The sequence below is a fragment of the Leptonychotes weddellii genome, chromosome 4, assembly GCF_054177405.1.
Source record: "Leptonychotes weddellii isolate Sample4059 chromosome 4, ASM5417740v2, whole genome shotgun sequence".
Lineage (NCBI taxonomy): Eukaryota > Metazoa > Chordata > Mammalia > Carnivora > Phocidae > Leptonychotes > Leptonychotes weddellii.
In genome coordinates this window covers 10,732,443-10,759,496 of record NC_138372.1, presented here as the reverse complement: position 1 = coordinate 10,759,496, position 27,054 = coordinate 10,732,443, and the positions used below count along the sequence as shown (strand labels likewise).

General features: G+C 60.2%; 3 protein-coding genes across 5 annotated transcripts in view; 2 read left to right on the top strand and 1 right to left on the bottom strand.

Annotated features, from left to right (window-relative positions):
* The first annotated feature begins 2,512 nt into the window (after window positions 1-2,512).
* On the top strand, window positions 2,513-8,371 carry FAM131C (family with sequence similarity 131 member C). Of its 3 annotated transcripts, none has more exons than XM_081817547.1 (6): window positions 2,513-2,649; window positions 3,650-3,685; window positions 3,880-3,973; window positions 6,158-6,340; window positions 6,649-6,732; window positions 7,451-8,371. In XM_081817547.1, the coding sequence occupies exons 1-6, from the start codon at window positions 2,566-2,568 to the stop codon at window positions 7,729-7,731; spliced, it is 762 nt and encodes a 253-aa protein (XP_081673673.1). In that variant the 5' UTR covers window positions 2,513-2,565; the 3' UTR covers window positions 7,732-8,371. The 3 variants fall into 3 exon arrangements, with proteins under 3 accessions (XP_081673673.1, XP_081673672.1, XP_081673674.1); XM_081817546.1 differs by having other exon boundaries at window positions 2,514-2,649; window positions 6,622-6,732; XM_081817548.1 differs by lacking the exon at window positions 3,650-3,685 and having other exon boundaries at window positions 2,515-2,649; window positions 6,622-6,732.
* Window positions 8,372-8,843: 472 nt separating this feature from the next.
* Window positions 8,844-20,297, bottom strand: LOC102736612 (chloride channel protein ClC-Ka). Its single transcript, XM_031042116.2, has 19 exons — window positions 20,197-20,297; window positions 19,356-19,484; window positions 18,427-18,555; window positions 17,704-17,843; window positions 17,344-17,421; window positions 17,173-17,251; window positions 16,528-16,653; window positions 16,253-16,337; window positions 16,042-16,143; window positions 15,324-15,408; window positions 14,875-15,048; window positions 14,329-14,398; window positions 14,049-14,159; window positions 13,478-13,691; window positions 12,443-12,576; window positions 10,662-10,750; window positions 10,435-10,515; window positions 9,585-9,671; window positions 8,844-9,265 (listed from the first exon to the last, which is right to left on the bottom strand). The coding sequence occupies exons 1-19, from the start codon at window positions 20,294-20,296 to the stop codon at window positions 9,218-9,220; spliced, it is 2,061 nt and encodes a 686-aa protein (XP_030897976.2). The 5' UTR covers window position 20,297; the 3' UTR covers window positions 8,844-9,217.
* A 4,994-nt stretch (window positions 20,298-25,291) lies between these two features.
* The window catches only part of HSPB7 (heat shock protein family B (small) member 7), a 3,712-nt gene continuing 1,949 nt past the window's right edge, over window positions 25,292-27,054 (top strand). Inside the window, exons 1-2 of the mRNA XM_006745955.3 lie at window positions 25,292-25,579; window positions 26,098-26,231. Of these exons, the coding sequence (XP_006746018.1) occupies window positions 25,384-25,579; window positions 26,098-26,231 (330 nt within the window). The 5' untranslated portion in view covers window positions 25,292-25,383. The remainder of the gene's footprint in view (window positions 25,580-26,097; window positions 26,232-27,054) is intronic.

Below are 27,054 nucleotides of genomic sequence, written 5' to 3'. Positions count from 1 at the left end.
TTATTCATGAGAGACAGAGAGAGAGAGAAGCAGAGGGAGAAGCAGGCTCCCAAGGAGCAGGGAGCCCGATGCGGGACTCGATCCCAGGACCCTGGGATCATGACCTGAGCCGAAGGCAGACGCTTAACCGTCTGAGCCACCCAGGCGCCCCTGGATTCCTTCCTCTTTAGGTCGATGTGAGGAATCAGTGCCATCACACCAGGAGAGGGGGTGTTACTGTCCCCCCGGGGTCAGCCTTGTGTTTGAATGAGGGGATTTGGGGCTGGTTTCCATCAGACTGGGAGCTCCCAGAGGGCAGGGATGGAGTCTTAATCCCACCTCGGCCCCCACACGCTTGCACGGTATGGACAGTACATGGATGCCCATGGGGTGAAGGAATGAACAGATGTTTAGGTGAATGAATGAACTAGAATGTCTCTCCCACTAGAATGTCAGCTCCGTGAGGGCAGAAACCATCTCTGTCTTGTTTGCCACGGTGTTCCTCGTGCCCAGGACAGTGCCTGGCACATAGTGCTCAGCGAATACTTCTGAATGCGTCAGAAATAGATGCTCACTCCTCTGGCTGTGGGCTCTGTTCCCATGGCCTCACATTCACCATGCGGGGAGGGACTGGACACTTCACGAAAGCTTGACTGTGATGGGGAGTGACTGGTGCCCGGTGTGGGGACAGGGAGGGCCTGTCTGAGGAGGTGACCTTGAGCTGAGACCTGAATGACACGGTTCAGGAAGATCTGGGGATGGTGTTCCAGGCGGAGGGGATAGCAAGGACAAAGAACAAGTGGGCTGTTTGAGGAGCAGCAGGGAGGCCAGCGTGGCCTGAACAGCGGGCAGCCTGGCGTGCAGGCCCCTGAAGGCCCTGGTGAGAGGCTGGCTCTCCTCAAGTGCAGTGGAAGGAAGCCAGGGGCAGGTTTTCAGCAAAGATGCAGTCTGACCTGTAGCATCCCTGTGCGGCGGGGTGGAGAGTGGGCTGTGGGCCAGGAGAGGAAGCAGAAGGCTGTGGTTGGTGACCTCCGGGTGAGAGAGGGTGGTACCCCCAGGTGGGGAGCGGCGGTGGGGATGGAGAGGGCTCAGCCTGGAATGGAGGTTGGAGAGAGAGCCAGTAGGACTTGCTGGGTGGGGGAAGGCAGCACTCAGAGAAAACTGGATATTTGGTTGGGACAGCTGGGTGGGCTGTTGCATCATTTTCTAAAATCAGGGAAGTGGAGATGGACCTGGGTTTCCCTGAGCCGGCTGTTGGCTGTCGGGCATCCAGGAGGAGAGTTGGCTATTCAGTCGGGGGCTCAAGCAGTCAGGGCTGCAGGTGTAAATGCGGGCATCAGCCGCACATGGAGATGTCCTGGGAGAGAACCCCCTCCCAGGTGAGAAGGTGAGATGCCAGGCTGGAGAAGAGAAGGGGGACCAAGTGGTGGGGAAGCCCCAGATCTGAGATGGGCGTGGCTTGAGGGGGAGGGAGGGAGCGATGGGAGGTGTCCCAGTGCAGCTTGAAGCCAGTGAGAAGACGACGGAAGTCCCTGCTGGACTGTCTCAGGAAAGGCTGCCTGAAGAGGGTGGAGGAGAAAATGGGGGGAGGAAGTAGAGATCATGCACAATTCTCTAAGTGTGGCCAGGAAGGACGCGGAGGAGTGGGCAGGGAGCTGAGGGGAAGCAGAGGTCGAGAGGTCTTTAAAGGATGGGAGATGCTGGGTTGCTTTGGTGGGTGGGGGGCTGACCCAGGGGTGAGGGTGGGGGGCAGGGATGCAGGCGAGAGTCCGGACTGGAGAGGCACTGCAGCCCCTGCCGAGCTGGTGGCCGGGAGGGAGACAAGAGCAGACGACCAGAAGAGAGAGTGCAGGGCCCCTGGTGGGGGGCGGTTCAGGCTGGGGGGTCCCCAGGGTGGGGGGCTGGTCTTGGATGGAGTAGGGACAGTTCTTCCTTTGTCACAGGAGGGAAAGCAGATGGTGTGGGCAAAATGCGGACACGGCAATGATTTGAGGTAGAAAAATGGGGCGATGCCTGCTGAGGGCTTCTGGACCTCCGTGAGGGATGGGGCGGCAGCCAGCAGCGGGGTGTGGGGAGGGGGCTGCCCGGGCTGCAGGTTTGAGAAGGAAAGCCGCATGAGGTGGTCAGCCTGGTAGGAAGCGGACTTAGCGGGAATTGGAGACCTGTAGAAAGTTCCCTGGACAGTGTCCTGTGTGAGGCCGGGGACTTTCTCCAGCAACATGCTGGAGAAGGGTCCTGGTGTGGAGCAGGCGGAGGGTGAGACTGGACAGGGTTGGGAGTTGAGGGCGTCTGTGAAGGAGACCTCCTAGGCTGTGCCAGGGAGTGGGTGCTAGAATTTACGAAAATGGAGGAACAGGCAGATGGGCAAGAATTCCCAGTCTGGCTAGACTCCTCACCTTCTGTGGGCTTGGGTCTTTGTTTTCAACAAAATGACATCGGGGGCAATAAAGTAGTGCCCATCCCTCGGGGCTAGCTTGAACAAGCCCCGTAAGTAGGAGAGTGTAGGGGGTGGGGGGATGGGGTTTCTAAGTTCCTCCTGTTGTCATATTTCCAGATCTGTTCACAAGTGCCCACAAGGACTGCCCCATGCCCCAGGGCACAGACCCCCTGAACCCGGACTTGACCTCCAGCCACCCCCCCACTGTTGCTCCAGACCATGTCACTGGCAAGGTAACTGGTCCCACTTGATCCTCACCTTCACCTGCCTAGGCCCTGGTTCCTGGGATGTCCCCTACAGCGTTCCACAGGGAGCTGAAACTGTTCCAATCTTCCCTCCTTGGATCAGAGCCCCTAAGGTTTGGTATGCATTTGGATGAAGGTCTGAATCGGGCTGGGCATCCAGGGACTTGGACCAGGACCAGAAAAGACAGTCCTGCCATGGAGGTCTTTCCACGCAAATTACCCCAGCCTTGCAGATAACCAGTTCCCTGACCAGCCCACCACCCCTTAGCAGCCTGCCCTGCCTTCTGGAGGGTAAAGGAGTGGCTTTTTTTTTTTAAGTTTAGTTATTTAAGCAATCTCTACACCCAACATGGGACTCAAACTCACAACCCTGAGATCAAGAGCCACCTGCTCTGCCGACTGAGCCAGCCAGGTACCCTAAGAGTGGCATTCTTAGTCCACTGCATTAGGAAGAGCTTGCTGGGGGCCTCAAATCTTGGTGCATAATTTCCACCCCACCCCCAGAGCTTGTGGCTTGAACCTACCAATTGATATAATTACTTTTTTTTTTTTTAGCACATACCACATGCTAAGCGTTATGCTAGACACTGTCGACGTCATGTCATTTGCATCCCCACAAGCCAAGATAAATGGCATTTATCACCATTTTACAGAGGAAGAAACTGATTTTCTGAGCTCTTAAGGCCCTAGTCTAAGGATACCCGGGTAGAAAGGGCAGAGTCAAAGCTCGAACCCAGGTCCGATCGACGCCCTGCGCCTGCTGCTTTCCCGGCAGAGCCACCCCGGCCCCCCCACCCCCACCCCACGTCTTTCTCTGCATGGCGGTGAGGGAACCCCAGGGGGGGCCCGACCCAGGAGTAGGCAGAGCCCGGACCTCAGGGGATAGCAGAAGGCTGACCCGCACCCCCACCCGGGGCTCGAGGGCTCGTGCCATCTGCTGGCACCATCTGCCAGGCCCTGCCTGACCCTCTTGCTCCCCTCGTTTTAGGACAAACAGATGGATTTCTGTTGGGATCCCTGGCAGGTCAGTGCGCTTTGCCCATCCCCTGGTCTGGCCAGCCACCGCGGACACCGTCCCCCTCGCTCTGCGGCGCCAGCCTGGACCCACAACCCTGCCAGCCCTGGGGGAGGGGGCCTCACAGGGATGGTAGTGGCCGGGGATGTCCCCTGGCTGGCAGGTCTGCCCCACTCCACTCACCCCTCCTGTCCTTCCTGCAGAGGTGCTTCTGGACCACCAATGGCTACCTGTCTGACTCCAGGTCCTGCTCCAGCAACTACAACGTGGCAGCTCTGGCCACCTCGTCCCTTGTGGGTAGGCTCCGGCGGCCCTGTCCTGCCCTGGGGTTAGCACGGCCCAGCCCTCACCCCTTGCTGCAGGCAGGGCAAAGCAGAACTGCAGCTGGAAGGCGTGCAGCCCGTCGGAGCCAACATTTCCTGGATCCACATTCCACGCCGGGTTCTGCAGGGACGAGTGACTTAGGGTTCCCGTCCCCCCACCCCCTGTTAAGTTGTTGGGGGTTCCCGAAGCTGTGAGGGAATGGCCCCAGTCTTTCAGATGTCGGCCTCCCCGGCTTCTGCGGCAGGTGCAGTCTGCCCATCACCCCGCCGTGGGTCGGGTTCCCCAGAAGCAGAGCCCCAGACGGGAATTGTGTGAGCGATTTACGGAGGTATTGTTCTCAAGGGCAAATTGTAGGAGTGAGGGCATCGGGACCGGGCAAGGGAAGGAGCTCGGCAAAGATGGGGCTGCGGGAGGAATCTGTCCCAGCCCGATCCCTGGGGACCTCAGGAGCCCAGATCGAACCACAGAACTTAGGCTGGCGGCTGCTTGGGTATCAGTCCCCCGTTGGTCGGTGGTGGCCCCTGGGAAGGCTCTCCCTGGGTGGGGCTGCTCCCATCAGCTAAGGGCAAGTCTCTGGAGAGGGCTGCCGGTGGGAAGCAGCAGCAGCTGGGAGGTAGGTACGCAGGCCAGCAGAGGGGTCTCCGGGGGCCGCCTCCGCCTCTGCCCCCGTCACCCACAGCACACCTTCCGGGCCATTCTCAGCTGGCCAGCTCTTTGCCCACCACTCTGTTCCCTGTACCTCAGGCTCACGTCTCATTAAATCCCTCACAGCTCCTCAGAGTGCCCGTGCTCCCCTCCCTCCCATTTGCCTCGACTCTTCCCCCACCCCTTCCCTCTGCCTCACCTGCCCTGCAGGGGCCACTCGAACCACCTCCTCTAACCACCTCCTCCAGAACTTTCTCTGGTTGCCCGCACTCCTAGCTTGGGAGGAGGGTCGGGGGGGTTCTCCCCCTTCTTCCTCACCTCCATCTTTCCCATTTTCTCAGTATCGTGTCTCTAGCTTCCTTTGTGGATCCCCCATCTTGCTTAAATATTGCCAATCCTCACGTCACGGCTCTGAGACCCCAGTGTCTGTATGCTCAGCCTTGGTTCAGAGAGATGCTGAATCATTCCTGACAGCCCTGTCTGCCCACTTCCACATCGAGGTGGTCTACTCCTGAGAGCCCCTCAGGCCCTCCTCCCCACTGCGCAGCCCCTGTCCTGTCTCTTGCTGGATCCCTTCAATGGCTCCTGATGGTGCCTGGTCTCCACCCTTGGCCCCATCCTCTAATTGGGATGCTCTTCCTAAACAACAGATCTAACCTGTCACTCTCTTGCTTATTACCCTGCTGTGGCTCCCCATTGCTAGAAGGAAAACTCTGGAGTCCTCAGCTTGGCTCTCTCAGCCCTAAGTCTTGCCCCTGATGGGCTCCCCAGCCTTTTCTGCCATCCCAGTCTTAGTATTGCCCCCATATCTCACCCCTGGCAGTCCCGGAATCATGCCAGATTCTGCCATGCCTTCCTCCTCATCTCATCTCTGAAATAGCCTCCAGTCTTGCCTCCATCTGTCCGACGCACCTACAAACCTACCGATTTACATGTAAAGTTCAACCCCGGTCCACCTCTTCCAGGAAGCCTTCCTGGTCTGCTGCATCCCACACATGTCTCCCTCTCAGCAGAGCTGGCACTGGCCTTGGCATAGGGGGTGCTCTCTCAGAACTGGCTAATGAATGAATAAAGGGAGAGGGCTGGGCGGATCTTGAGAGGATCCTTGAGTGGATCTTCTAGGACAGAAGGGTCTGAACCCGGTCAAAGGGAATGAGGGATGTGGCAGGTCTGGGGGAGAAGCACCAGGTGGAGGGGAACATTGCCTGGGAGTGGGATGTTGGGAGGGCATGGGGCCCCTGCATGGGCAGGGATCTAAGTAAGGTGGGGCCTTGGGGCTCGGGGAGGGTGTGGGGTGCAGAGTGGACATAGGCACTAGTTGGGTAGGAGCACTTGCGGAGATAGATTCAGGGCTTTGTGGGTTTGGGGCTGTGAGGACCCGGCATGGGGCGAGTACAGAGCACTGAATGGTTGTGGGGTGCAAGCCACTGGCTGGGCCTGCGGTAGCGGGGGTGGGCCCCTGGGCAGGGTTTTGGGTCAGAGCAGCCTCCCAGCTGCCCTCAATGCTCCCAGGGGTGGTGCAGAGCATCAAGGACCACATCACAAAGCCCACGGCCATGGCACGTGGCCGCGTGGCCCACCTCATCGAGTGGAAGGGCTGGTGCGCTCAGCGGTCACGCTGGGAGCTGTCCCCCGCTGAGGATGAGCATTACTGCTGCCTGCCCGATGCGCTGCGTGAGGCCCGATTTGCTGCAGGTCAGTGGCTGGGGGCGGGGGAGCCTGGGGACGGGGACTGGTTGGGGCTCTGGTCCTTAGGGGACCGAGGGTCGCCACATGGGCCTTGTCGAGCCAGGGCAAAACAATGCCATGGGGTGGACAGGGCGTTCGGGGGGCCATCTGATCACCGGGACCCGGATGGTCAGCCCAGCAAACCGCTAGGCTGTTGGGTGCCAGGCCATCCTGGCGCTGTGCTACCCACCGCCCCCGCCGTGTCCCTGCTGAGCTGGGTCTCGCTGTCCCCCCCCCGCCCCCGGCAGGGGTTGCTGAGCAGTTTGCTATCACAGAGGCCACACTGAGCGCCTGGTCCTCGCTGGACGACGAGGAGCTGCACCTCGAGAACGGCCCTCAGGACATGGTCCAGCTCCAGGGTACTGCCCGGGTGGGCGCCCGGGTGGGGTGGGTGGAGCAGAGCAGGGGCTGGGTGCCTGCCACCAAATGCACGGTGACCTCGGACGAGCCCCTCCTTCCCTCAGCCTGGGTTTCTGCATCCGTGGGCTGGAGCGGGGGATCCTTGCCCTGCCCACTGCCCACCAGGCGCCGTAAGCGTAAAGGAAAGAACGAGTGTGGTCACGGGCCAGGGAATGAAGTGCTTACCGAGTTTGGCGTTTTCCTGGCCATTTCACTTCATCCTCACCACACCTCTAAGAAGGAGGCCCTGTTATTATCTCCATTTTACAAATAAGGGAACCTGAGGCACCAGGAAACTCACCCTGGGTTACAGCTCGAGGCATCAGAGCCAGGATCTGAACCTTAATACCAAGCACAGCCAACCACCTTTCCAGAACCCCAGGTCACTACTGAGGGCCTGGGTCCTGGGTGACCTGCAGGCCCATTATCTTACTTAATCCTCCCCGCCGACGCAGCCTGCTGTTAACTCCTCCAACTCGCTCCACCAGCCCTGTAACCCCCAGGGAGAAACTGGGGCTCAGAGAGGCTTGCCCGAGGTCACACAGCTCGGCAGTGACCAAGCAGGATTTGGAGGCCAGTCTTCTGCCCCTCACCTTCCCTCACACACCAGGAGAGGGTGAGGAGCAGGGTCTGGGACTCCATTCCTCACGCTCCCTACCCCTCCCGTTGGTTTTCCAGACCTGGAGAGCGTCTACCTGCAGGACAGTCTTCTGAGTGACCCCTCACAGGATGACAGTCTTCTGGCCTTCTCCTCCCCTGGCCTCTCTCCCGACGGCTGGCCCTCACCTGACGAGCCCCCCATCACAGCTGTCGGCCCCCAGCCCCCCAGCCCTGAACAACAGCATCAGCTGCAGCTGCCTCGGGGCCTGGGGCCTGAGGGTGGGGCCCATCTGCAGGGTTCCCTCCCCTCGGTGGACAGCATCTCCCTCCCGGAGGAGGACGAGGTGTTCTATAACTGAGGTGGGGGCTGTGTGCCTCGGAGCCTCCTCATACTGTGACCTTGCCTGGTGGGCAGCCTAGGCAATCAGGATGTTGGGGTCTGGGCTGGGCATTTCTTGACCCCTCAGGGCAGGCAGAGGGTGGATGCAGCAGGGATGGGGAGCCAGCACTCTCTGTGGACCATTCTGTGCCTCCATGGACCTGCCCCAGCAGTGGGAGCCATAATCCCCCTTCTCCTTTCTTTACTTGGCTCAAGTGGGCACCTTCCCCTGTGGGGTTTCCGCCATCCGTGAGCTTGAGGACTCTCAGCAGGCACCAGGCCCAGCTGCCCAGAGGAGCCGGCCGCTGGGCCCCCGGGCAGACAGCCACAGAAGGACCTGGGAGACCCCCTTGGAGTGGGGCCTGGGGACCCTGCCTTGACCCTGGGGCTCAGTCCTCCCCCCTCCCTCTGTGTTTGTGCCCCCCCATCAGAGGCAGGACAGCCTCTTTGGTAGCTAAGCGTCTGCTCCTCGGCTCCCTTCATGAAGATCTCTGTCTTTGGAGTGTCTGTCTGTCCCTTACTCTCTGAACCTGTCCCTGGTGCCCCTGCCCCCTTCCTTGCACCCTCCTCCCACCTCCCGGAAGGTTCTCTGCAGACATTAAAGTGTGGGATTCACCCTGGATGAACTTGGCCTAGTCTCTGGGGGAAGGGGTGTCCGCGAGCCCCTGGGGTAAGGGGGTTCTAGAGGGATTTAGGGGAGGGTCCCTACCCCCCCAGCAGACATACAGGTGGTCAATCTGTGCCACCCAGCCAGGAGAGGACCATGGAAGATGCCCAGGGTTGTGTGGGGCCCCTGGAACCACACCCCTAGGGACGCTGCTTTATCAGCCCCGGCTCAGCCAACAAGGAAGCTGGGGTGACGGTGACTGGGCCACAGGGTCCTTCTTATACCTGAGGACAAGCATCATAAGACCTGAGGGGGGACCTGCTCACCTGCCCTATCTCCCTGCCAGGAAGGGGGCACAGGAGGAGCGGTGGGAGGCCAGGGACCCGGGCCCGCGAGGCCGACGTGGCCACCAGGGGGCGCCAAGAGCTCACGCAGGGCCAGCACAGGTCTGTCCACACCCTTGTTGCTGAGAGAGAGTCTACAGCTCTGGGAACCAGCTTTATTTTTCTCAGGAGCCTCTGGTTGGGAGTCCTACAACCCCAGAGGGCATCTGTGCCTGCCCTTGCTGAAAGCCATATGCTAATGTCTTCCCTGTGAATTTGGTGAATTTTCAGTGAGCCACCCACTGTCCACTGGTTTTCCGTGGTCTCGAGTCCTGCTCGGTCCAGGGTGGGATTTGTCTTTTACGGTATGGAGCGCTTGTTCCACCCAGGATGGAACATGGTGAATGTGGGGCCCCCTTCGGGGCTAGGTTAGAGCTGCCTGCTTCACCGAGGAGTTGAGCTGGGCTGCAGGGGTGTGTTGTGATGGGGGAAGAGAGGCAGGGTCTCCTTCACTTGTTTCATCTTGCCAGGCTGGTTCACTTTGGGGCTGGTGGGTTTGTCAGGTCGGAAATTGCTTTCTTCAACTAGAACAGAGAAAGAGGGGTTTGGGGAAGGGAGGGTGTAGAGGAGGCTGAGAGCGGGGATTCCAGGGTTGTCTGGCTGCCCTAAGGGTTGATTCCGGGGTAAATGCTAAAGCCAGTGCCTCCCCACAGCACAGATGGCATCATTTAGGCCCAGAGAATGGCAGGCACAAAACAGTGGCCAGGCACTCTGGGCCAAAAAGTGGGGCTCATCAGAATCCAGAGTCCTCTCTAAATTTGGATGGGATGATACTGTGCCCCCCGTCTCCCAGCCTGCTCAAGCCTGGCTCTTCTGCCTTGCTCTGCCCCGGGACCCTCGTACCTCCACCCAAGACACGGAGCCCACAGCTCTGCCCAGGGACGTCACGGGGAGGGACTGAAGGTTCAACAGCTCGAAGAGGTTGTGTGCCTAGAGGGCGGGGGTTGTTAGGAAACATTGGAGGATAGATGGTGTTCAGCCCATCGGGCTTCAATCTCTCCCTAGCTTGGGGGCTGTGAGCGGGGTGAAGGCTCTGGCCAGGGCTCTGTCCCAGGGGTGCCCACCCTCCTGTCTCAAACCCTGGGAAAGGGGTGGGGCACAGTAACAGTGGGTGGGACACCAGGACCTGGGCCTGCAATGTCCACTGTGACCACCAGGGGTCTCCAGAGTCCACACAAGGGACCAATGGAAACGACCGGTTTATTTAGCATGATCCAGCATCATCCAGCAGCACAGAGGGGCTGAGGCCACCTCCACGTCCCCAACCTGCTTCTGTCCTTCTCCGACCCCATGTGCCAAAGCCCCTGTTTTGCAGGGTGGGAAGGGGTCAGCATTCAGAGTGATTAAGTAATTTGCCCAAGATCACACAGGGAGAATGTGGTAGACCTGAAATTGAGATCCATGTGTGCCTTGATGCAAAGACATCTTCTCAACTACTGTCTCCACCCTGAGGCTTCTGCTCCCCCAAGCTCTCCCTCTTCCCTAGTCTTTGCATCATCCCAAGAACCCTAGAAATGAGGGACGGGGAGAGGACAAGGACTACTATGCTCATTCTACAGATGAGGAAGCCGACCCAGGAGGAGCAGAGAGCCACAGGGTACCAAGAAAGCTGGAGCCTAAGTTTCCCCTCTTGGGCTCTTCCCTTCTATCCCACAGTCCTCGTCTGCCCGCATGCCTGAACCTTCCCCACTACCTGGTGAAGGGAGGTCTCCGGAGACAGCTGCAGGGTCACTGGCTCCATGGGACAGCCCCCAGCCAAGAGGTCCCGGAGATGCTGACAGTGATGGGGGAAGGATCATGGAGGGCTGGGCCAGCCTCCGCCTCCTCCAGGCTGTCCCTCTCAAACCCCCTTTCCCCGAGGCGCCCCCCTCACTCCCCTGCTGACCACTCCCCACCCTGACACCCCACAGGAGTACTCACCCGGTGCCCTGGAGCCCAGGAAGGTGGCTCAGCCTGGAGTGCCTGCACCAAGTGTGCCCTTCCCACAGTGCCCACCAGTATCTGAGACTCTGCACACGTGGAGGGGGAGAGAGCCACATGACCTTTACTGGGCAGCTACTATGTGCCAAGAACTGTACTGGGTGTTCTCACGTCAGGACCCTACAGCAGCCAGTGGGCCAGGAGCTGTTACCACCGATTTTATACAAGAGGAAGCTGAGGCCCAGAGGCACAGAGAGGTTAATTATCTTGCCCAAGGTCACTGAGCTTCTGATGTGGAGGTGTGGTAATGGAAGGCAGCTGGGTAAGGCTGCGCATCCTGATTCCCCCTGTGGCAGGCTCTCCAGGCAGGAGCAGCTTTGGGACACCTGCATGAAGATGTCTGTGGGTCAGGGCTGGGCTTTGCCCCTCATTTCCCACAGGAAGTTCCACACCTGGCTCAGCCCAGTGAAAGTGTGAACCCAGAAGGCCCCCATGTTCTGAGGTCCTAGTGTGGGCTGAGGGCTTGGCATGCCTCACTCTGGGCTATCACCGGAGTTGGCAGGTGTTGGGGTTTGAGGGGGCAGCCTGGCGTTTTTTCCTTCTTGTCAAGTAAAATCAAGACTTTACAACTAGACATATAAATGCTCTCCCTTTAAACAACAACAGTTAAAGCTATTTCTTGGGTGCATAGCAGGGTCCCACAGCCTGGGCCTGTGCTGGTTGGGGGCTCTTTGCTTCCTGTGGCTCCAAGGGCAGAAGTGGTCTTTGTCTTAGAGGCCAATTTTGTCTTCGTTCGAGGAGGTGAAGCCTCTTGGAGGAGTCACCCCTATGCAAATATTTCCAAATGGCGTATTTGGTGTAGTCTGTGGGATCATGTTAAAGGTATCCCAATTTGAGTGGGGAGAGGGCATGGCATTTGGGATGAGAACCTCTGACAACTCCACGTTGGTCCCTATTTTCCAGGCGGGGAAACTGCAGTTCATAGAGCTTAAGGGGTTTGCCCCTGGTTCTGCTGCTCGTATGGCTTTATGGGCTCTTGGGTGGGTATGGGGGTAACCCATAGGGTTTTGCAGGTTGCTCACTAAACAAGGTACCTGCCCAAAGGATGAGTAGGAATCAAACTCCTGCTGTGCTATGCTTGACAAGTGTGTACCTTGCCTCGTTTGCATATGTGGGCTGACAATGGCCCTGAGTGGACATGGCTACCTTCCCCCCCGCAAATCTTTCCTACTCTTACTGTACTTGTGTCCCAGTGGGAAATGATGCTCTAGCTAGATCCTTCCCCAAGATGCAGCTTATGTATCTTTTCACAAGGGCATCCATTCATTTTTCTTTAAAAAGACATTTTTCTTGTGGCAACAGGGTTTCAGGAGAGTTGAGTTAGCTGGGCAATGAAGGGGAGGCCCAGGTAAGGAGTCTTCTGAGACCTTACAGTGTTGCCATCATTTACCCCCACTCCCAAGCACACCAGGCCCGGCTTCTAGAATTCCTAAAGCTATCCACAGAATGCCTTACAAGACTCCTCACATCTCATTTAAACGTGTCAACCCCCCCAAGCTAGGGAGGTCCTTGTCTCCATTTTACCAGTGAGGAAACTGAGGCTCAAGGAGATGAAGTGACCTGCCCAAGGTCACACAGTTGCAGAGACAAGATTCAGATTGAGGTGACTGAGAGGTCCAATGCCCTGCTTCCCCTTTCCTGGACCCGACCCTCCAAGGCCGAAGACAAAGGTAGAGGGAAGGCCCCCTCCCCACCTATGCTCCCCCACTCCTGCTGGGTACCTGTGCTCTCCACCAGGAAATACTTGGCCAGGTCTGTGGAGGTCACGACCCTGGCCACTTCTTCCAGAGGTGTGTCCTTGGCCAGTGTGGTCATAGTACAGTTCATGAAGTGCCCCACGATCACACGCTGAGAGCTGGAGGCAGAAGGGTGCTCCCCTCAGGTCCTGGAGTGAGATGATCTCCAGACCCCAGGTCGAGGCGGGGGTACCTGGGGGGAGCTGGTTCTTGGGTGTGGGCAGGTGCTGAGAGATTCCTAGGTTCTAGCTTCTAGAACCCCAAGGTGGGGAGGAACTTGAGGACAGCTCACCTATGGCCTAGCTCTGGATTCCCAGCCCCTGAACTCCTATCTCCTCCCCCTTACCCCCCACCTCCAGACCGGCTCCATTTTGCTCTGTTTTACTCAGAAGCCTTCCCTGGAGAATTTCATTTGAAGAAAAGTTTTATGGCAAAAGAAAAATAAAAAAAGCTTTCAAGTTTGAAAATCACTGGAGTAGCCACCCCCATTTACAGATGGAGAAACTGAGGTCTGGACCAAGGTGACGGCTTGCACATGTTTGGAGCTGGACCTTGGACCCGAGACTCTCAGAGCCTCTTAGTCCTGCTTCTCTGGGAACAGAGGCTGCTCTGGTCCTGCCTGGCCAAGGGAGATTCCAGCTCCCAACGTGCCAGCAAGGACAGCAGGGCAGGAGTGGGAGAGAGGAGGGGACCTCCCGGATCTGGCGCTGCCTCTTTGTGTGATGGGGAGCAAACCACGGCACCTCTATGAGCCCCAGTTTCCAGCAAATGGGCAACATCTGTCCTCCTGTCGTGCAGACAGACAACTAATAAGACACTGGAGCCCGGGAGGCCAGGCATTTGCCCAGGGTCGTGCAGGGAGCTGGAGAGAGTGGAGACGAGATGGCTGTGTGTAGGCCCCTTCCACACCACCCACGTCCAAGGTCAGCCATAGTGAGGGTCTTTTTGGGGGGGGGCCTTCACCCCAGCCCACCCAGACCCATCACCTGCATCAGCCAGCCCAACGTGGGCACCACTCACCTGATTTTTCGGCCTCGGATCCACGGAAGGTATGGCAGCTTTTTGACGATGATGGTGCCGTCATAGAAGGAGGGCTGGCAGCTCTGGGCGATGGCGTTGGCTGCCAGAACAGCCATCAACACGGGCAGGGCGTGCACTATCTGGCCAGTCAGCTCGAAGGCCAGCAGCGCCGTGGAGATGGTGTGGGTCACGGCCCCCGAGAAGGCTGCAGCCCCTGCAGGGGGCAGAGCCGGGGAGGGGCAGGGGTGGCTCAGGCCAGGGGCCAGCCTCATGCGGACGGCAAAGCTGCCGTGGCCGTGGCCATGTGCTAGGTGGGAACTGTCCAGAGGCCACGTGCTGGCCACTGCTGGAAGCGCCCCGGACCCTGGGCTCGGTGAGGGGCAACTTGTAAGGGAGAGGATGGGGTATCAGGGACAAGATGGGAGCTAGAGAGGATAACGGGGGCTCGGGGGACGGGGCTCAGGGAGGGGTCTCACTGGGAGGCTCAGTGATCTCTCCATGCCCCGATCCTCTGGGTCCAGCCAGCCCCCCCACAAGGTCTGCCTCTCCCGTGGGGACCCAGCCCACTCACCTGCCAGGGCATACCCCCCAGGCATGATGGGGTTGGTGACTCCTCCAGCCACAATGCCCTCGGGGAAGGCAAGAGCGAGGGCCTCCCCTATGAGACGCCCGATGGCAGCTCCTGGCCACAGACAGGGTGAGGAGGGGAAGGCAGGCTGACGCGGCCCCCACAGCCCTCCATCCCTGGGGACCAACCTCAGCACCATCTGAGGAGGGAGGGAGAGAGCCAGGAGCCGTGGCCCTGCCCCAATAACCCTGAAACTCTCAGGCCCTGGGAACCCCAGACTCACCAAAGATGAATATGGGCATGAAGTACCCAGCAGGGATGGGGATGGTGGTAGCCAGAATCAGCATCCAGAACTGGAGGGGCGTGGGGGGAACCCGGAGAAGCCGAGGTTAGAGGCAACTGGACAAGAGTGGGCAGGAGAGGGAATGGGCAGGGGACAGGGGAGCTTCCCGGGGAGAAGGAGGCCGCCCAGGCACAGGCCCATTGCCAGCGTCTGGTGTTAGGAGGGCACCGACCAAGGGAAGGAAACCCACCCCGACAAAGAGCCTACTATGTGCCTGGCATCGCGCCAAGGGCTTTCCTTTCTTCCTGCTCAACCTCCCCTTGGAGGTAGACACAGCAACGGCCCCATTTTAAAGATGAGGAAACTGAGGCTCAAAACTGAAGCAACTTGGCTGGGGGTCACACAGCGGGCAAGAGTGAGATCAGACAGCCTGGGTGGAAGGCCCGAGCGCTGTGCTACACTCAGTGGGAAGCATTGCTCCCCATCCCATCCAAGGCCGGTCTCCACTCTGTGCACGACTCCGGGGGGGGGCCCCCTGGCACCCACCTTCATAACCAAAAAGAAGGCGAGGGTCCCAAAAATGGTGAACCGTGGGTGGTACCATTCAAACCACAGGTTCTGGGGGTCGAGCTCCTCGGGCCAGGGAGGGGACGAGTTCCGGGTCATCAACGCCCACGAGTGGTTGTCGAACAGTGAGTCCAGATGCTCCTTCATGGACAGCTGGCTCAGGGGACAGGTGGGAACTGCAGGAGGGGGCTGGGCAGCATTGCTGCCACCCCTTCACCCTGACCCCACCTCAAGTCCTCCTCTGCCACTTCCCACCTTGGGAAGGGCTCTGACCTCCCAGGCCTGCAGTGTCCTCATCTGGAACATGAGGATGACCCACAGGCTTCCCCTTACAGGTATTGTGGGGATTAAGTGAGATGACAGGCACAAATGTGGGTGACAAATGGGGGTTCTCCACTCCCACCCCACCCCAGCTCAGCGCCCCTTACCCGAGAAGCTAGGAAGTGGCCCACGCCAGGGGGGTAGGTGATGGAGGCGAGAACCAAGGCCGCCAGGGCGGAATACAGAGGCTTGCTGTGGGGCGTGGGGGTGGGGGGTAAGCTCCAGTGCTGGTCCTCCTCTTCCCCCACCACACGGAGGGGGAGACGGGCAAGAGCAGGCCCCACCACCCCGAGGGTCGGCACTGAGGCAGAAACTGGAGGAGTGGGGGCCATAGGCCAGCCCCCCTCCAGGGGAGGAAACCTGTGGTGAGAGTTGGGGACAGAGCTCCACCAGGCCAGGGTGGGCCATGCATGGCCGGCCTGGGGCAGGTGCCAATGCCAGGGGGCAGGCAAGGTTTGGGGTGGAGAGGGGCTTGGTTAGGGCTTCTGGCTCTGTGGGAAAGTAGGGCTTCGGTGGGGGGGGGGTGCAAGCTCCGTGATAGAGCGAAGACTCAGGAGGAGTGGGGAGAACATGGAAGGGTTGGTAGCCCAGCAAACTGGGGGTGGGGGTGTGGAGAAGTGACTGTGGGGAGCTGGAGAGGGGTGTTAGGAGGGAATAGGGGTTCCTTAAGTGGAGTGTGGGCTAGGAAGTTTTGGGGGGCTCAGTAGGAGGATGACAGTGCAGAGGGTGGGGCTCTCTATCAAAGGGAGCTATGGGCTCAGGAGGCTGAGGAAGGGAGGGGGGTTGTCCTCCCTGAGAGGTCCCCAGTCCCTGTCCAGAGCCCACCTGGTGGCCAGCAGTTTGGAGATGACCCGGTTGGTCTTGACAAAACCAAGGAATGTTCGCTGACAGAAGAGGTAAGCGCAGCTCAGGATGCCGCAGATGGCCCTGGGGAGGGAAGGTGAGGCCAGAGCCCCGCCCCAGAAACAAGGGCAGTGGCTCAGGCCTGGGCGAGGCCCCCAGTTGGGCTCTCAAGGGACCCGAGGTGCTCACTCACCCCAGTGCCACAAAAAAGAAGATCTCCGGCAGGTCGAACGGGACATCCACCCTGAAACTGGTCTTGTAGAGGGAGGTGATGGTCTCTGGGGCAGGAGGGGAAAGATCAGGGACCATACCCTGACCCCAGCCAAACCCAAGTCCCAGACTTGACAAACAGCAGTGGAGGTGGCGCTAAGTCAGGTCAGGAAGGAGAGGAGAGAGGGAGAAAAGATGGGAGTGGGGGGGACGGGGAGGGAGCCAGGGCTGGGGTCTGGCGGTCTAACGGGGACTCACCCTGCTCGCTGTTGAAGACCGCCAGGAGGCGGAACATGAAGGCTCCGCATGTGGCAGCGAAGAAACCCCTCCAGTAATCCCAGACAGAGAAGTGGGAAGACATGACCTCAATGCTGAACAGGACGCCTGAAGGTGATGCTGAGCTTAGGCGGAGCCCCACCTCCATCCATCCCAGCGCCCTGACCCCTCCCGTCCTGCTCTCCTACAGCCCCCGCAGACAGGCTCCCCCCTCTCTTTGGGCCTGAGCTGGAGCAAGGGAGGCCAGGCAGGAGCCCAGGGAGTGTACCCGCCTGTGCCCTCCTGGGCCATCTCAATCCCTACAACAGCCCTATGGCGTGGGGCGATTAGCCCCATTTTACAGACGAGGAAACGAGGCTCAGAGAGCTGAAAGCTGAACTCACTGGCCCAGGGTCACACAGGGGAGCGGGATCTCCAACCCAAGTCTATGGGATGTGACCCTGAGGCGTCTTGACACCCACCTCCACCCCACCCTGGGGTGGATGTGCCCCCAAAGGACTGCAGTAAGCCCGCACCCCTCCTCTGGGGCCCTCAGCAGGACAGAGGAGTGAGCGGAGAGGTCGGCAGCGCTGGGGGACAGGAGCGGTGTGGGGGGCCCCAGGGTGCAAGGGAGGGGCAGGATCTCACCACTGAAGGGTGCTGCAAACACCGTGGCCACGCCCACCGCTGCTGCTGCCACCAGCATCTCGTTCTGCTTGCTCTTGTTCTGGGGGGGACCCCGAGTTGGGGGCTCGGAGTCAGCCGCCACCCTGCCCTCCCTCTCGTTCCTCCAAGGGGGGCCCTCCCTGGCCCCCTTACCTCAGATTCCCCAATGGCCTTGGTGTGCACCCGGCCCAGGTAGGCTGCGATCATCACAGACAGGTGCACGAAGGGGCCCTGCCAGGGGGGGGGGGGGCGTTCAGAGCCCTTACTCCTCCCCCTTGGGGCCCAGGGCTGGGGGGCAGAGAGAGCCTCATCCAGACCTACATGGCTGCCCATCCGCACCCTCGTCCTCCGTCTCCCCAGCTCTTTTGTCACACTCTGGGGACCTAGCCTGCCCCTCCCCAGGCCTGAAGCCCTGAAGGCAGGCACTGGCCTGAGTCGCCACTGATCCAGCTTCTGTGGGGCAAGAGGGAAAAGGCAGAGGGGCGGGGTGGGGCGTTCTCACGCCTGCCGTACCACTTTGCCCAGGAAGACGGTGCTGCCGGCGGCCAGGGTGCAGGTGAGGCCTGCCACCTTGGCCCCGAAGTTCTTGATATCCAGGTAGTCCTCCAACACCACGCCTGACAAGATAGTCTTCAGCTCCGGGATTCCAGAACCTTGGCAGGGGATGGACAGGGGGCAAGAGGAGGGACGGTCTCTAGATTACACTCTCAACACTTCACCCTGCCCAAAATGTTTCACATCATGATCTTGTCAGGTCCTCCAAAACCCTGAGTTAGGATCTGTAAACTCATTTGCAGATGAGGAAGCTGCAGGTCAGAGAGGGGACGGGAGTTGTCCGTGTTATTCCAGCTGAACCTGAGCTACGGCAAATGTGGGGGACCCAGGATAGAATATCAGGCCACCCCTGGCTGCACCCCTGGAGCTCCCCAGTGCTGGCCTGGAGCTGGATGCAGAGCTGAGAGGCCTGGGGGAGCTGTGCCCTTCCCTCAGCCCCTCCCTGGGGACCCTGCCGCCAGGGCTCCCCGTCATCAGCCAGAAGCACCCTCAGAAAGGAAGCGGAGCCAGCAGTGACCCCAGAGTCCTTCTCACGGTGTGACTTTGGGGCAAGCGACACGACACTTCTGAGCCTGGCTTCTCTGGCTGTGAAATGGGGTCACTGCCTCCTGCCTGCCCCCATCAGAAGCCCCGAGGGATACGGAAAGACTTTGGTGCCAGGCACACAGGCACATGGCTCACCTCCAGAGAAGGGCGTGATGCTCTGGGAGAAGCCGGAGGAGAAGGAGACCAGGGCCACAGGGTACACGGTCCAGGAGAGATACCGGAGCAGGTGGCTGTCCCCAATCTCCCGGTATAACCACTTGTGTGCTGGGGACACCCCGGGAGTCAGGGAGCCATCATAGCCTTGGCAGCCCTCAGGTGTCCACTGACTGGAAATGGAGGCTCGACGAGGGGAGGCCCAGGGCCACCCAGTGAATGTCAGATGCCCAAACGGAGGCAGGACTGGGACCCTGGATCCACAGCCCAGTGTTGCTACTACCCACTGAATGATCTTGGGCAAGTGACTTAACCTCTGTGAGCCTCCATTTCCCCATCTGTCAAATGGGCTAGTGATGGCAGCTCCCTCATGGGGTCATTGCGAGAAAGCACTCAAATGATGTCCAGTGCATGATGCATAGCAGGTCCTCAGGATGGCACCTGAGCAAGTCTACCAGGGGGGTTTTAGAACCTTCTTGCCCATGCCCCCTGTTCCTGGGAGAGCTCAGGGTGGAGAGAGCCTGCTGAAGCATGGGGAAAGAAAGTTCTATGTCTGGTGGTCTAAGCAAGTGCCCTCCCCTGTTACTGAACTGAAAGCAAGGAGGGAGGGAGGAGAAGGAACAGGGGCAGCGGGAAGAGGTGGGCATAGAGCTCAGAGGAAGAAGGGCTCTTGGGAACATTCAGGTCTCTCTTGCTCATTGTGCAGATGAGGAGACTGAGGCCCAGAGAGGGGCAGGAGCCTACCCAGGGTCACACAGCAAGTCAAGAGCAAAGCCTGGACCAGACCCAGGCCTCCTCCCTTACCCCGAGCCCTCCTCCACCCGCGATGCACCTGGCGGCCCATCTGGCATCCCAAGAGCGTGCGTGGAAGCCTGTGTCCAGAGTAGGTGTGCGTGCCAGGGAGGGGTTACCTCGGACCACGCGCCCGATAGCGAAGTTCATGGTGTAACTGATCAGGGCCATGAGCACCCCGAGGGTCATCAGGAAGTACCAGTCCTCCCCCACGCGGAACAGCTTCTGCTTCAGCCACTCCAGGCCACCTGGGGCAGGGGCACTGGGTCATAGCCCAGGGCCGGGGGTGGGGCATGGACAACCCCTTCCCTGGAGGCCTGCCCGGGCCCAGGGCAGGGAGGACAGGGGCAGTGTGGGGTGGGGCCATGGGGTCAAGTCCAAGGTGGCTCAGAAGGGGTTCTGTGCATGAGGGGCAAAGCAGGAGTTGTGGCAAGTGGAGGCAGCAACACAGTGGGTGCCAGGCCTGTGGGCCCTGCTAGGGGACCTTTGACCTGTGCACCCTCCCCACCCCACCCCACACTGGATACTCATGGAAGATTGTTGGAGCCGGCAGGGGCTGGGGAGGGTGTGCTGAGAGCTACGGCTTTCTCCAGTGTCTCCACAGGGCACAGCACAGAGAACACAAGTCTAGCAGGAACCCCCTTGTCTCCAGACCTGTGGGCCTATCCTACAGGCCGCGCTGAGGTCAGGCCAGGCAGCACACACTGGGCCCCGAGCAAGGCCCCTAGCACGGCCATCAGGCTTGGGGGCTGCTTTCCCCGAAGGCAGAGAGCAGACCTCTAGACCCACAGGCAGATGGACTGGCAGACAGGTCCCTCCCCTCTCTGCCACCCGGAGATTGTGGGCACATGAAGGCCGGGCAGCTCTTGGGTTTCAAGGTGGGTGGGGGAGGTGGGGTCCGGGTAGGGGCGATGTCCTGAGGGGTCTTCGACAGGGAGAGGAAGGGGGCCTAGCTCTCACCTCGAATGCCTCGGCGGACGCGGGGACACGGCCCCCATAGCTCCCGAAGACTCACAGGGCTCCCCGAGGAGCCCTCACGCAGCCCCACCAGCTCCTCCATTGGGTCCCTGAGCAGACAGACAGATAGACCCTTGGTAAGCTGCTCCCATACCCTTACCCAGCCACCTGGCCCTCCCAATACCGCTACTTCCCAGATAAAAAGGAACAGAGGTGTTTTCCTGTGCACACATGTGCGTGCATGTGCGAGTGTATGTGAAGCTATCCGGAGGGGACAGAGGTCTGATGTGTCCTCATCACAGAGGGGGTGTCGCCGAGGGTGCGCATATCTGTGTTAGGGTGTGGGGTGGGGACTGGGGTTCCTGTGTCCTCTGTGTCCAGCCCCAGATTGGTCAAGGTGGGACCCCGGGCCTCAGAACTCCCTTCCCCCTGCTGTGGGCACCGATCCTACCCTCAACGCTTGGCTGCCTCCACTGCACAGAGTGATCTCCTTTCCCAGCAGTCACTCACACTGTGGGGTCCCCCATGCCCGTCCCTGAGCCCCCTCTCCTCTGCTCAGGCCACAGAGGCAGGTAAACGGCAGGCCCAGAAGGACAGCCCAGGAGGGTTGTAATGAGGTGCCGGCTCCCTGCTGCCCAGCCTCCTCCTGCCCCGCCTGCCCTGGCCCTGGCAGGTTCTACCCAAGTCCAGGGCCCCGCTCCACACCCAGCAGCCCCTCACCTCTGTCCGTCGGCCCTGCTGTGGCCCCAGCCGGCCCTCCTCTAACAGAGACTCCTTTGCCTGCAGCCCAGGTGCTCCTGGACAGGTCTGCGCTCCACCAATCCACATCCTGGGTGCCCCCCCTCCGTCGGGGCTTACCCTGGCCATTAAGAATGTCCTTGACAAACCATCCAGAACTGCCCAGGCCGGTTGAGCCATGCAGGCCAGAACAGCCAAGGGGGGCCAGGAGCTAGAGCTCCCTAGAACCCAGGAGAGCCACGCAGAGAATGGCGCTCGGCCATGCTGGGGCTCCCTGCTGCAGGCTGGGGGACATGGGGGAGCAGAAGCTCCTGCACACAGCAGCACAGTGAGGGGTCCTCTGCAGGGGCTGGATTCTCAGAGCTGGACACGGAAAGGGTTTGAGGAAGCAGAGAAGGGAGAGGGGAGAAAGCCGACGGAGCTGGAGGAAGAGCTTGGGCAAAGGCGAGGGGCCCCATCACTACCGCGCCCTCACTGTGGGCCAGGCACTGTGCTCAGCCATCCCCAGAAACAGTGAGTGCTCACAGAAACCCAGCAAGGTGGGAGGTACTATCCCATGTTAAAGAAATTGGAGTCTCTGAGGGGTGATGCTGCTTGTCCAAGGTCACAGGGACCGAGGGGCAGAGCCGGAATTCCCAGCCAGGTTTGCCAGACCTCAAAGCCTGCACACGGCTCCGCCGCCCACCTTGCTCAGGGGTGGGGAGGAGACCGACAAGCCGGAGCAGGGGCGGTGATGTGGGGCCCCGCAGGCCTCTGAGGCCTGGGGAGGAACTTGAACTTGATCCTCAGGTCCAGCCCCTCTAGCCTCAGAGAACTACCCCTCAAACCACAGTGCTTCCCAGTATATGCCGCAGATGGTCCTGCCCCAGCAGAGGGTAGGGACGAGGACATGAGGGGGGAGGGAACGAGCACAGGTTACGTACCAGCCACACACCGGGCCCTTTATGTCTGCAACACAGTTCATCCTCCCGCATCCTTGTGAGTCAAGGGCAGCATCACCATTTGGCAGATGATAGTGGATCAGAGAGGTGTAGTGACTTCTCTAAAGTCACACAGCAGAGGCTGAACCCAGACCTAGACTGTCTGGCTTTTCCCCTCCCCAGAGCTCCTCCAGCCCCCGTGGCTTTCATCAGTCAGGTCAAGGGTTTGGGCACAAAGCAGAGGATTTGGGTCTGATGTCACTTTTGGAAAGATTTGGGCAAGAGATTTGGGATAACTCCTCTCTCTCCCTCCCCCGGACAAATCTCCTCTCTGAAAATCATGATGGCCCTTCGGGGACTTGTTAAAATCCTGGGACCCTGAGCCACCCTCTGCCCCTGGGTGCCTGGCCACGTCCATCCAAAATAGGAGCACGTGTGTATGTGGTGGGAGGCGGGACGGGGCTTGCAGCTCTGCACGGGCTGGGCCCACTGTCACCTTGCCACACCCAGCTGGTGACTGCGTACAGTAACAGGATACCTGGCTGCCCTGTTGACATCCCAAACCCCAGTATAATCCCACAGCCAGCATCAGCGCCCAGCAGGTGCTGCATGTCCACGCCCTCACCTCCCAGCCCTGGGAACACCAGGAAACTGGGGAGAGGGGAGCAGAACCCCTCCCAAAGCCACTTTCCTGCATCAAGCCCCAGCAGCTGTGGAGGGTAAGAGCAGGCTGGATGCTAGAACAGCTCTGTCACCCCAACGGGTCCTCCACCACTCAGAACCTTGGTGTCCTCTTCTGTCCCATGAGGAGAGCTGGGGAGTCATGCACGCATTCCTCATTCATCATGACTCCCCCAGAACCTAGAACAGGGCCCCCCCACAGAGCAGGTGTTCCATAAATATCTGCTGAGTGATGAGCAGTTTCCAAATGCTGGCCTGCTGGCTGGCTGTGTACAAACCTGACAGAAAGAGATGCCTGCTCGTTTCCCAAGACCGTAAATCAGAATCTTGGGGTGCAGAGGGAAGAGTGTGTGTGTTGAAAGTTCTCCCAGGTGATTGGGATTCAAGGCATTGGATCATCTCGGAAGTTCCTTCTATCCCTGTGATCTGGAGGGAGAGCATGCCCAGAGACAGGGGGAGTGGCCTTGATGACCTTTTGAGGTCCCTCCTGGCCCCTGAAGTCAGTAGATCCAGTACATTTATGGGCGATGCCTCAGGGATAGGAGGAAGGGGAGGAGGAATGGTGGGCGGAGGTGGGTAACGGGATCTGACGTCCAGGAGCAGTGACTCAGGCCCTCAGCACCATGACAGTGTGTCTGCATTTAGCCACCAGCTCCTGTTTCCCTGGCGGGCGGGAGGCCTGTGGGCCCCCCCCACCCCCGCCCCTACCCTCTTTCCATCTTGCCTTGTGCTGGTCACTTCCTGGCAGTCCCACTGGAAGCCCTCAGCCAGTGTGGGTGACACGGGCCCAGCAGGAACCTCCATTAGAATGACAGACCCCTCTTGCTCCAACCACCCCCCAGCTCCCAGCTCCACGCTGCCCCCACCCACGGACCACCAGCACCAGTGATTACCTCTAGATGGAGCCCCACAAGGATGGTGTTCTGTGGGAGCCAAAGAAAGACAGTCCCCACCTTCAGGAGCCCCCAATCTAACAGGGAGACAGGCGGACCCCTGCACCAGGGGAACCACCAGTCTGATGGGGGAGTGAGGACACGACAGAGAAGTCACGGACCCAGGAAGACATGTCAGAGTGCCAGGTGCTGGGTTGGGCCTCTGGGCAGGGGCCCCTGTGTGGCTGCAGCAATCACAGAGGCCTTCATGGTGGGGGGGGCGGGGGGAATCAGAGCAGGTCTGGGCAGGAAGGGCAGGATTTGGAGAGAAGAACAGAAACCCCACACCGTGGCCTGGGCAGCACCCACCGCCCAGAATAGCCTCTCCTGCTTCACCCCCTGGCCCCGCAGGATGTCAGTCCTGGCTCTGCTGAGCCGTGGGTGGCTAGAGAGGGGCTTCTGGGCCAGTCTGTCTCCGTACACGTATGGTCAGGTCACCCCAGCCTCCTGGAGGGTTTTTTCTTTTTTTTAAGATTTTATTTATTTATTTGAGAGAGAGAGAGAAAGAGAGAGAGAGAATAAGCAGGGAGCAGGGGAGGGGCAGAGGGAGAAGCAGACTCCCCCCCGAGTCTGAGCAGGGAGCCCTATGTGGGGCTCGATCCCAAGACCCTGGGATCATGACCTGAGCCGAAGGCAGCCGCTTAACTGACTGAGCTACCCAGGCGCTCCTCCTGGAGGGGCTCTGAATCAGACCCACCTGGGTCCGAATCCCAGCTCTGCCACTTACCCACGTGCAAGGCCCGCCCCCTCGGTGAGGCTCCGCGTTCCCGCCTATAAAATGGGAACAACACCTCTTTCCCAAGCCGAGCTGTGTGGAGATCAAGTGGGGCGGTGCTGGAAAGCTCACAGCCAGGAGGCACTCCAGAATTCAGAGCTAAAATAGCGTCTTCCGGAATTCTCCTTTACCTCTCCCTGAAATCCAGCTCACCGGAGTCCTGAGCATCTCCATTGAGCTGGAGGTCAAGCAGACAGTTCCCAGCAACATAACCCCCTAGACCTTTAAGGACACTTACCACCAAATTATCTGCCCCCCTCCCCTGAGGCCTGGCCCAACCCCCACCCTGGCCAAGGGCCGCCAGCTTCCTCCTCTTGGGGCCCCAAAATGTTCTGAGAGTGGGGGGAGGGCAAGCACAGAATCTGGGTCCCCATGGGAGTGGGCAGGGGGACAGCTGCACATTACCCCCGCGCCCCCCTCCAGGGCTCTCAGTCCTTCCTAAGAGATGGCTGTAAACATTATCTGCCCTGAGGGAAGGAGTTTCTCACCTCACGCAGGGGTCCAACAGGTGGAGGTCCTCCACCAACCCCTACCTTCTGATCTTGCATCTCCTGCTCTCCCCAGAGCCAGGTGCTTGGGCCTCTGCTGACCTGACTGCCCATCACCTAGATCCCCTCTTACCAAGGACTGGAACTTTGGGGGAGAGGGGACAGGAAACAGAAAACTCTATCCTCAAGAAGCTTGCAATCTGATGGGGGAGGCACAGTCCTTAAACCCCTCCCCCCGGCCAGGCTGAGGGGGGAGACAGGGACACGGAAACACCACGCACACACACACACACAAGGTCCTGTGGCGGGCATGGGGGGTCTGAGTGGCGAGAGGACAGGTTGCCCCCGGCCCCGCCGCTGCGGAGGCCCCGGGCTGGACTTATCGGCCTGGAATGCTGGGCTGTGAGCTCAGCCTGGGCCTGCGTGTGCTGGACTGTCAGCAGTATGGCCTCACCAGAGAGGATTTCCAGCCCCCTCCGGGCCGAGGCGAGGCCTAAATTTAGCTGGGAGACAAGGGGCTGGCCCCAAGCCCAGCGACGGTCGGGCCCTTATAAAGCGCCGGCAATCAGGGCCGGGCACGCTCCCCCAGAGCCTGCTGCCCACACGCTCTCCTGTCCCCCTGCCCGCCTGGCCAGGGCCCGGCCGCTGGCCCGTGGATGAGCCACAGGACCTCCTCCACCTTCAGAGCGGAGAGAAGCTTCCATTCCTCCTCGTCCTCATCCTCATCCTCGTCCTCCTCAGCCTCCCGTGCCCTCCCAGCCCAGGACCCGCCCATGGAGAAAGCCCTGAGCATGTTTTCCGAGGATTTTGGCAGCTTCATGCGGCCCCACTCGGAGCCCCTGGCCTTCCCAGGCAAGTTGTTAGGGCTCGGAGGGGAGATGCTCAGAGAGGGAACCCCTGCTCCAGGGCACCTGTGAACACGGCCGCCGAGCTGCCCAGAACGCGGTGCCGCCCGACTGGAGCCACGTGTGGCTACCAGGACAGATGTGGCCCCAGAGACAGATGTGGCCCCAAGAACAGGCCGACCTCTGAGAACAGCTGGGGCCCCAGGGGTCAGCTCTGACGCCAGTGGCCACACAGGGCCTGTGGCCAGGTCCTCGCTGGAGCTCTGGAGGACTAGATGGGGTTGAGGGGTGGGAGACATCCCCCAGCCTCCAGGCCTGGGTGGGCTGCCCCACACAGTGTCACTCAGCCCACCACGGAAAAGGTGGGCTGCAGGAGGTGAGGGGAGGTGGGCAGGGGGGTTAGGAACAACAGCTGAGGGGGAGTCAGGCCTGGGGGCCTGCCCCTTTCCCCAAGAGGAGCCAAAAACCCGGGTTCTAGAGGCAGGCCTGCCCGGGGCTCAGCTCACAACAGCCTTCCCCCCATAGCCCGTCCCGGGGGGCCGGGCAACATCAAGACCCTCGGGGATGCCTACGAGTTTGCAGTGGATGTGAGTGACTTCTCACCTGAAGACATCATTGTGACCACCTCCAACAACCACATCGAGGTGCGGGCTGAGAAGGTGAGCCTGCCCATCCTGCCCGGTTCCACATCTGTACTCTCTGCCCGGCGTCCCCACTCCCATGCCCCTGCTGGGACCCCAGACGCTGACTAGTGCCCCCCACAACCTCCCAGGGCAAACTGGAGACCTTGCTCCTGTTGCTTGTAGGCCGAGGGACCCCCACCGCCCTGTCCCCCCACCACTGCCTCTCCCTGCTCCAAGGCGTTGAGATCCTTTGTTCAGGAGCCAAAGGGCAGCTGAGGGAGTCACAGGTGAATGGGAGAGGGCTGGAAGGATGCAGGCAGGGGGCACCTGAGGAGGTGAGGTGAGGGGGGAGCCGAGAGGATGCAGATGGTAGCTGAGTGGGGACACCTTTTCTGGCAGGCATGTGGGTAGGTGGGGGGCTCCCCTGGGAAGCTGGGGGGAAGTGTTCCCCCACGTGACACCCTTCAAGCCCCTCTTTCCTCCCCCCTACCCGGAGGTTCAGGCCCCATCCTGGGATCCTTGAACGGGGCCCAAGGCTGGGCAGAGGCCCTGCTGTTCAGGGTCAGACGCACTCCACACCCCACAGTCCCTGCACTCACGGGTCTCAGGGTCACTGGGTCACTAGGGTCTCAGAGTCCCAGCTCCCAGGAGGCGTCTACTGGGGAGGAGGGTGTGGCCCGGCCTGACCAAGGCTGCTGCCCCAGAGGGTCTGTCCAAGGCTTCCTGCGGATCCTCCAAGGCCTGGCTTCCTCTGCTGAGCACAAGAGGCTAGCTGCCCTGGCACCTCTACCAGAGAAGCCAAGGACTGGGCACCAGGACCAGCGGGCAGCACGTGCCAGCCTGCATCTCCCCCTCGCCC

Coding starts and splice junctions, on each gene's coding strand:
- FAM131C (XM_081817546.1), top strand. CDS start 2,566: ATGCCCCAGGGCACAGACCCCCTGAACCCGGACTTGACCTCCAGCCAC. Junction 3,686..3,879: donor TCTGTTGGGATCCCTGGCAG/GTCAGTGCGCTT, acceptor TCCTTCCTGCAG/AGGTGCTTCTGGACCACCAA. Junction 6,733..7,450: donor GGACATGGTCCAGCTCCAGG/GTACTGCCCGGG, acceptor TTGGTTTTCCAG/ACCTGGAGAGCGTCTACCTG.
- LOC102736612 (XM_031042116.2), bottom strand. CDS start 20,296: ATGGAGGAGCTGGTGGGGCTGCGTGAGGGCTCCTCGGGGAGCCCTGTG. Junction 14,399..14,874: donor CCTTCTTTTTGGTTATGAAG/GTGGGTGCCAGG, acceptor ACGCCCCTCCAG/TTCTGGATGCTGATTCTGGC. Junction 12,577..13,477: donor ATCCGAGGCCGAAAAATCAG/GTGAGTGGTGCC, acceptor TTCTGCCTCCAG/CTCTCAGCGTGTGATCGTGG.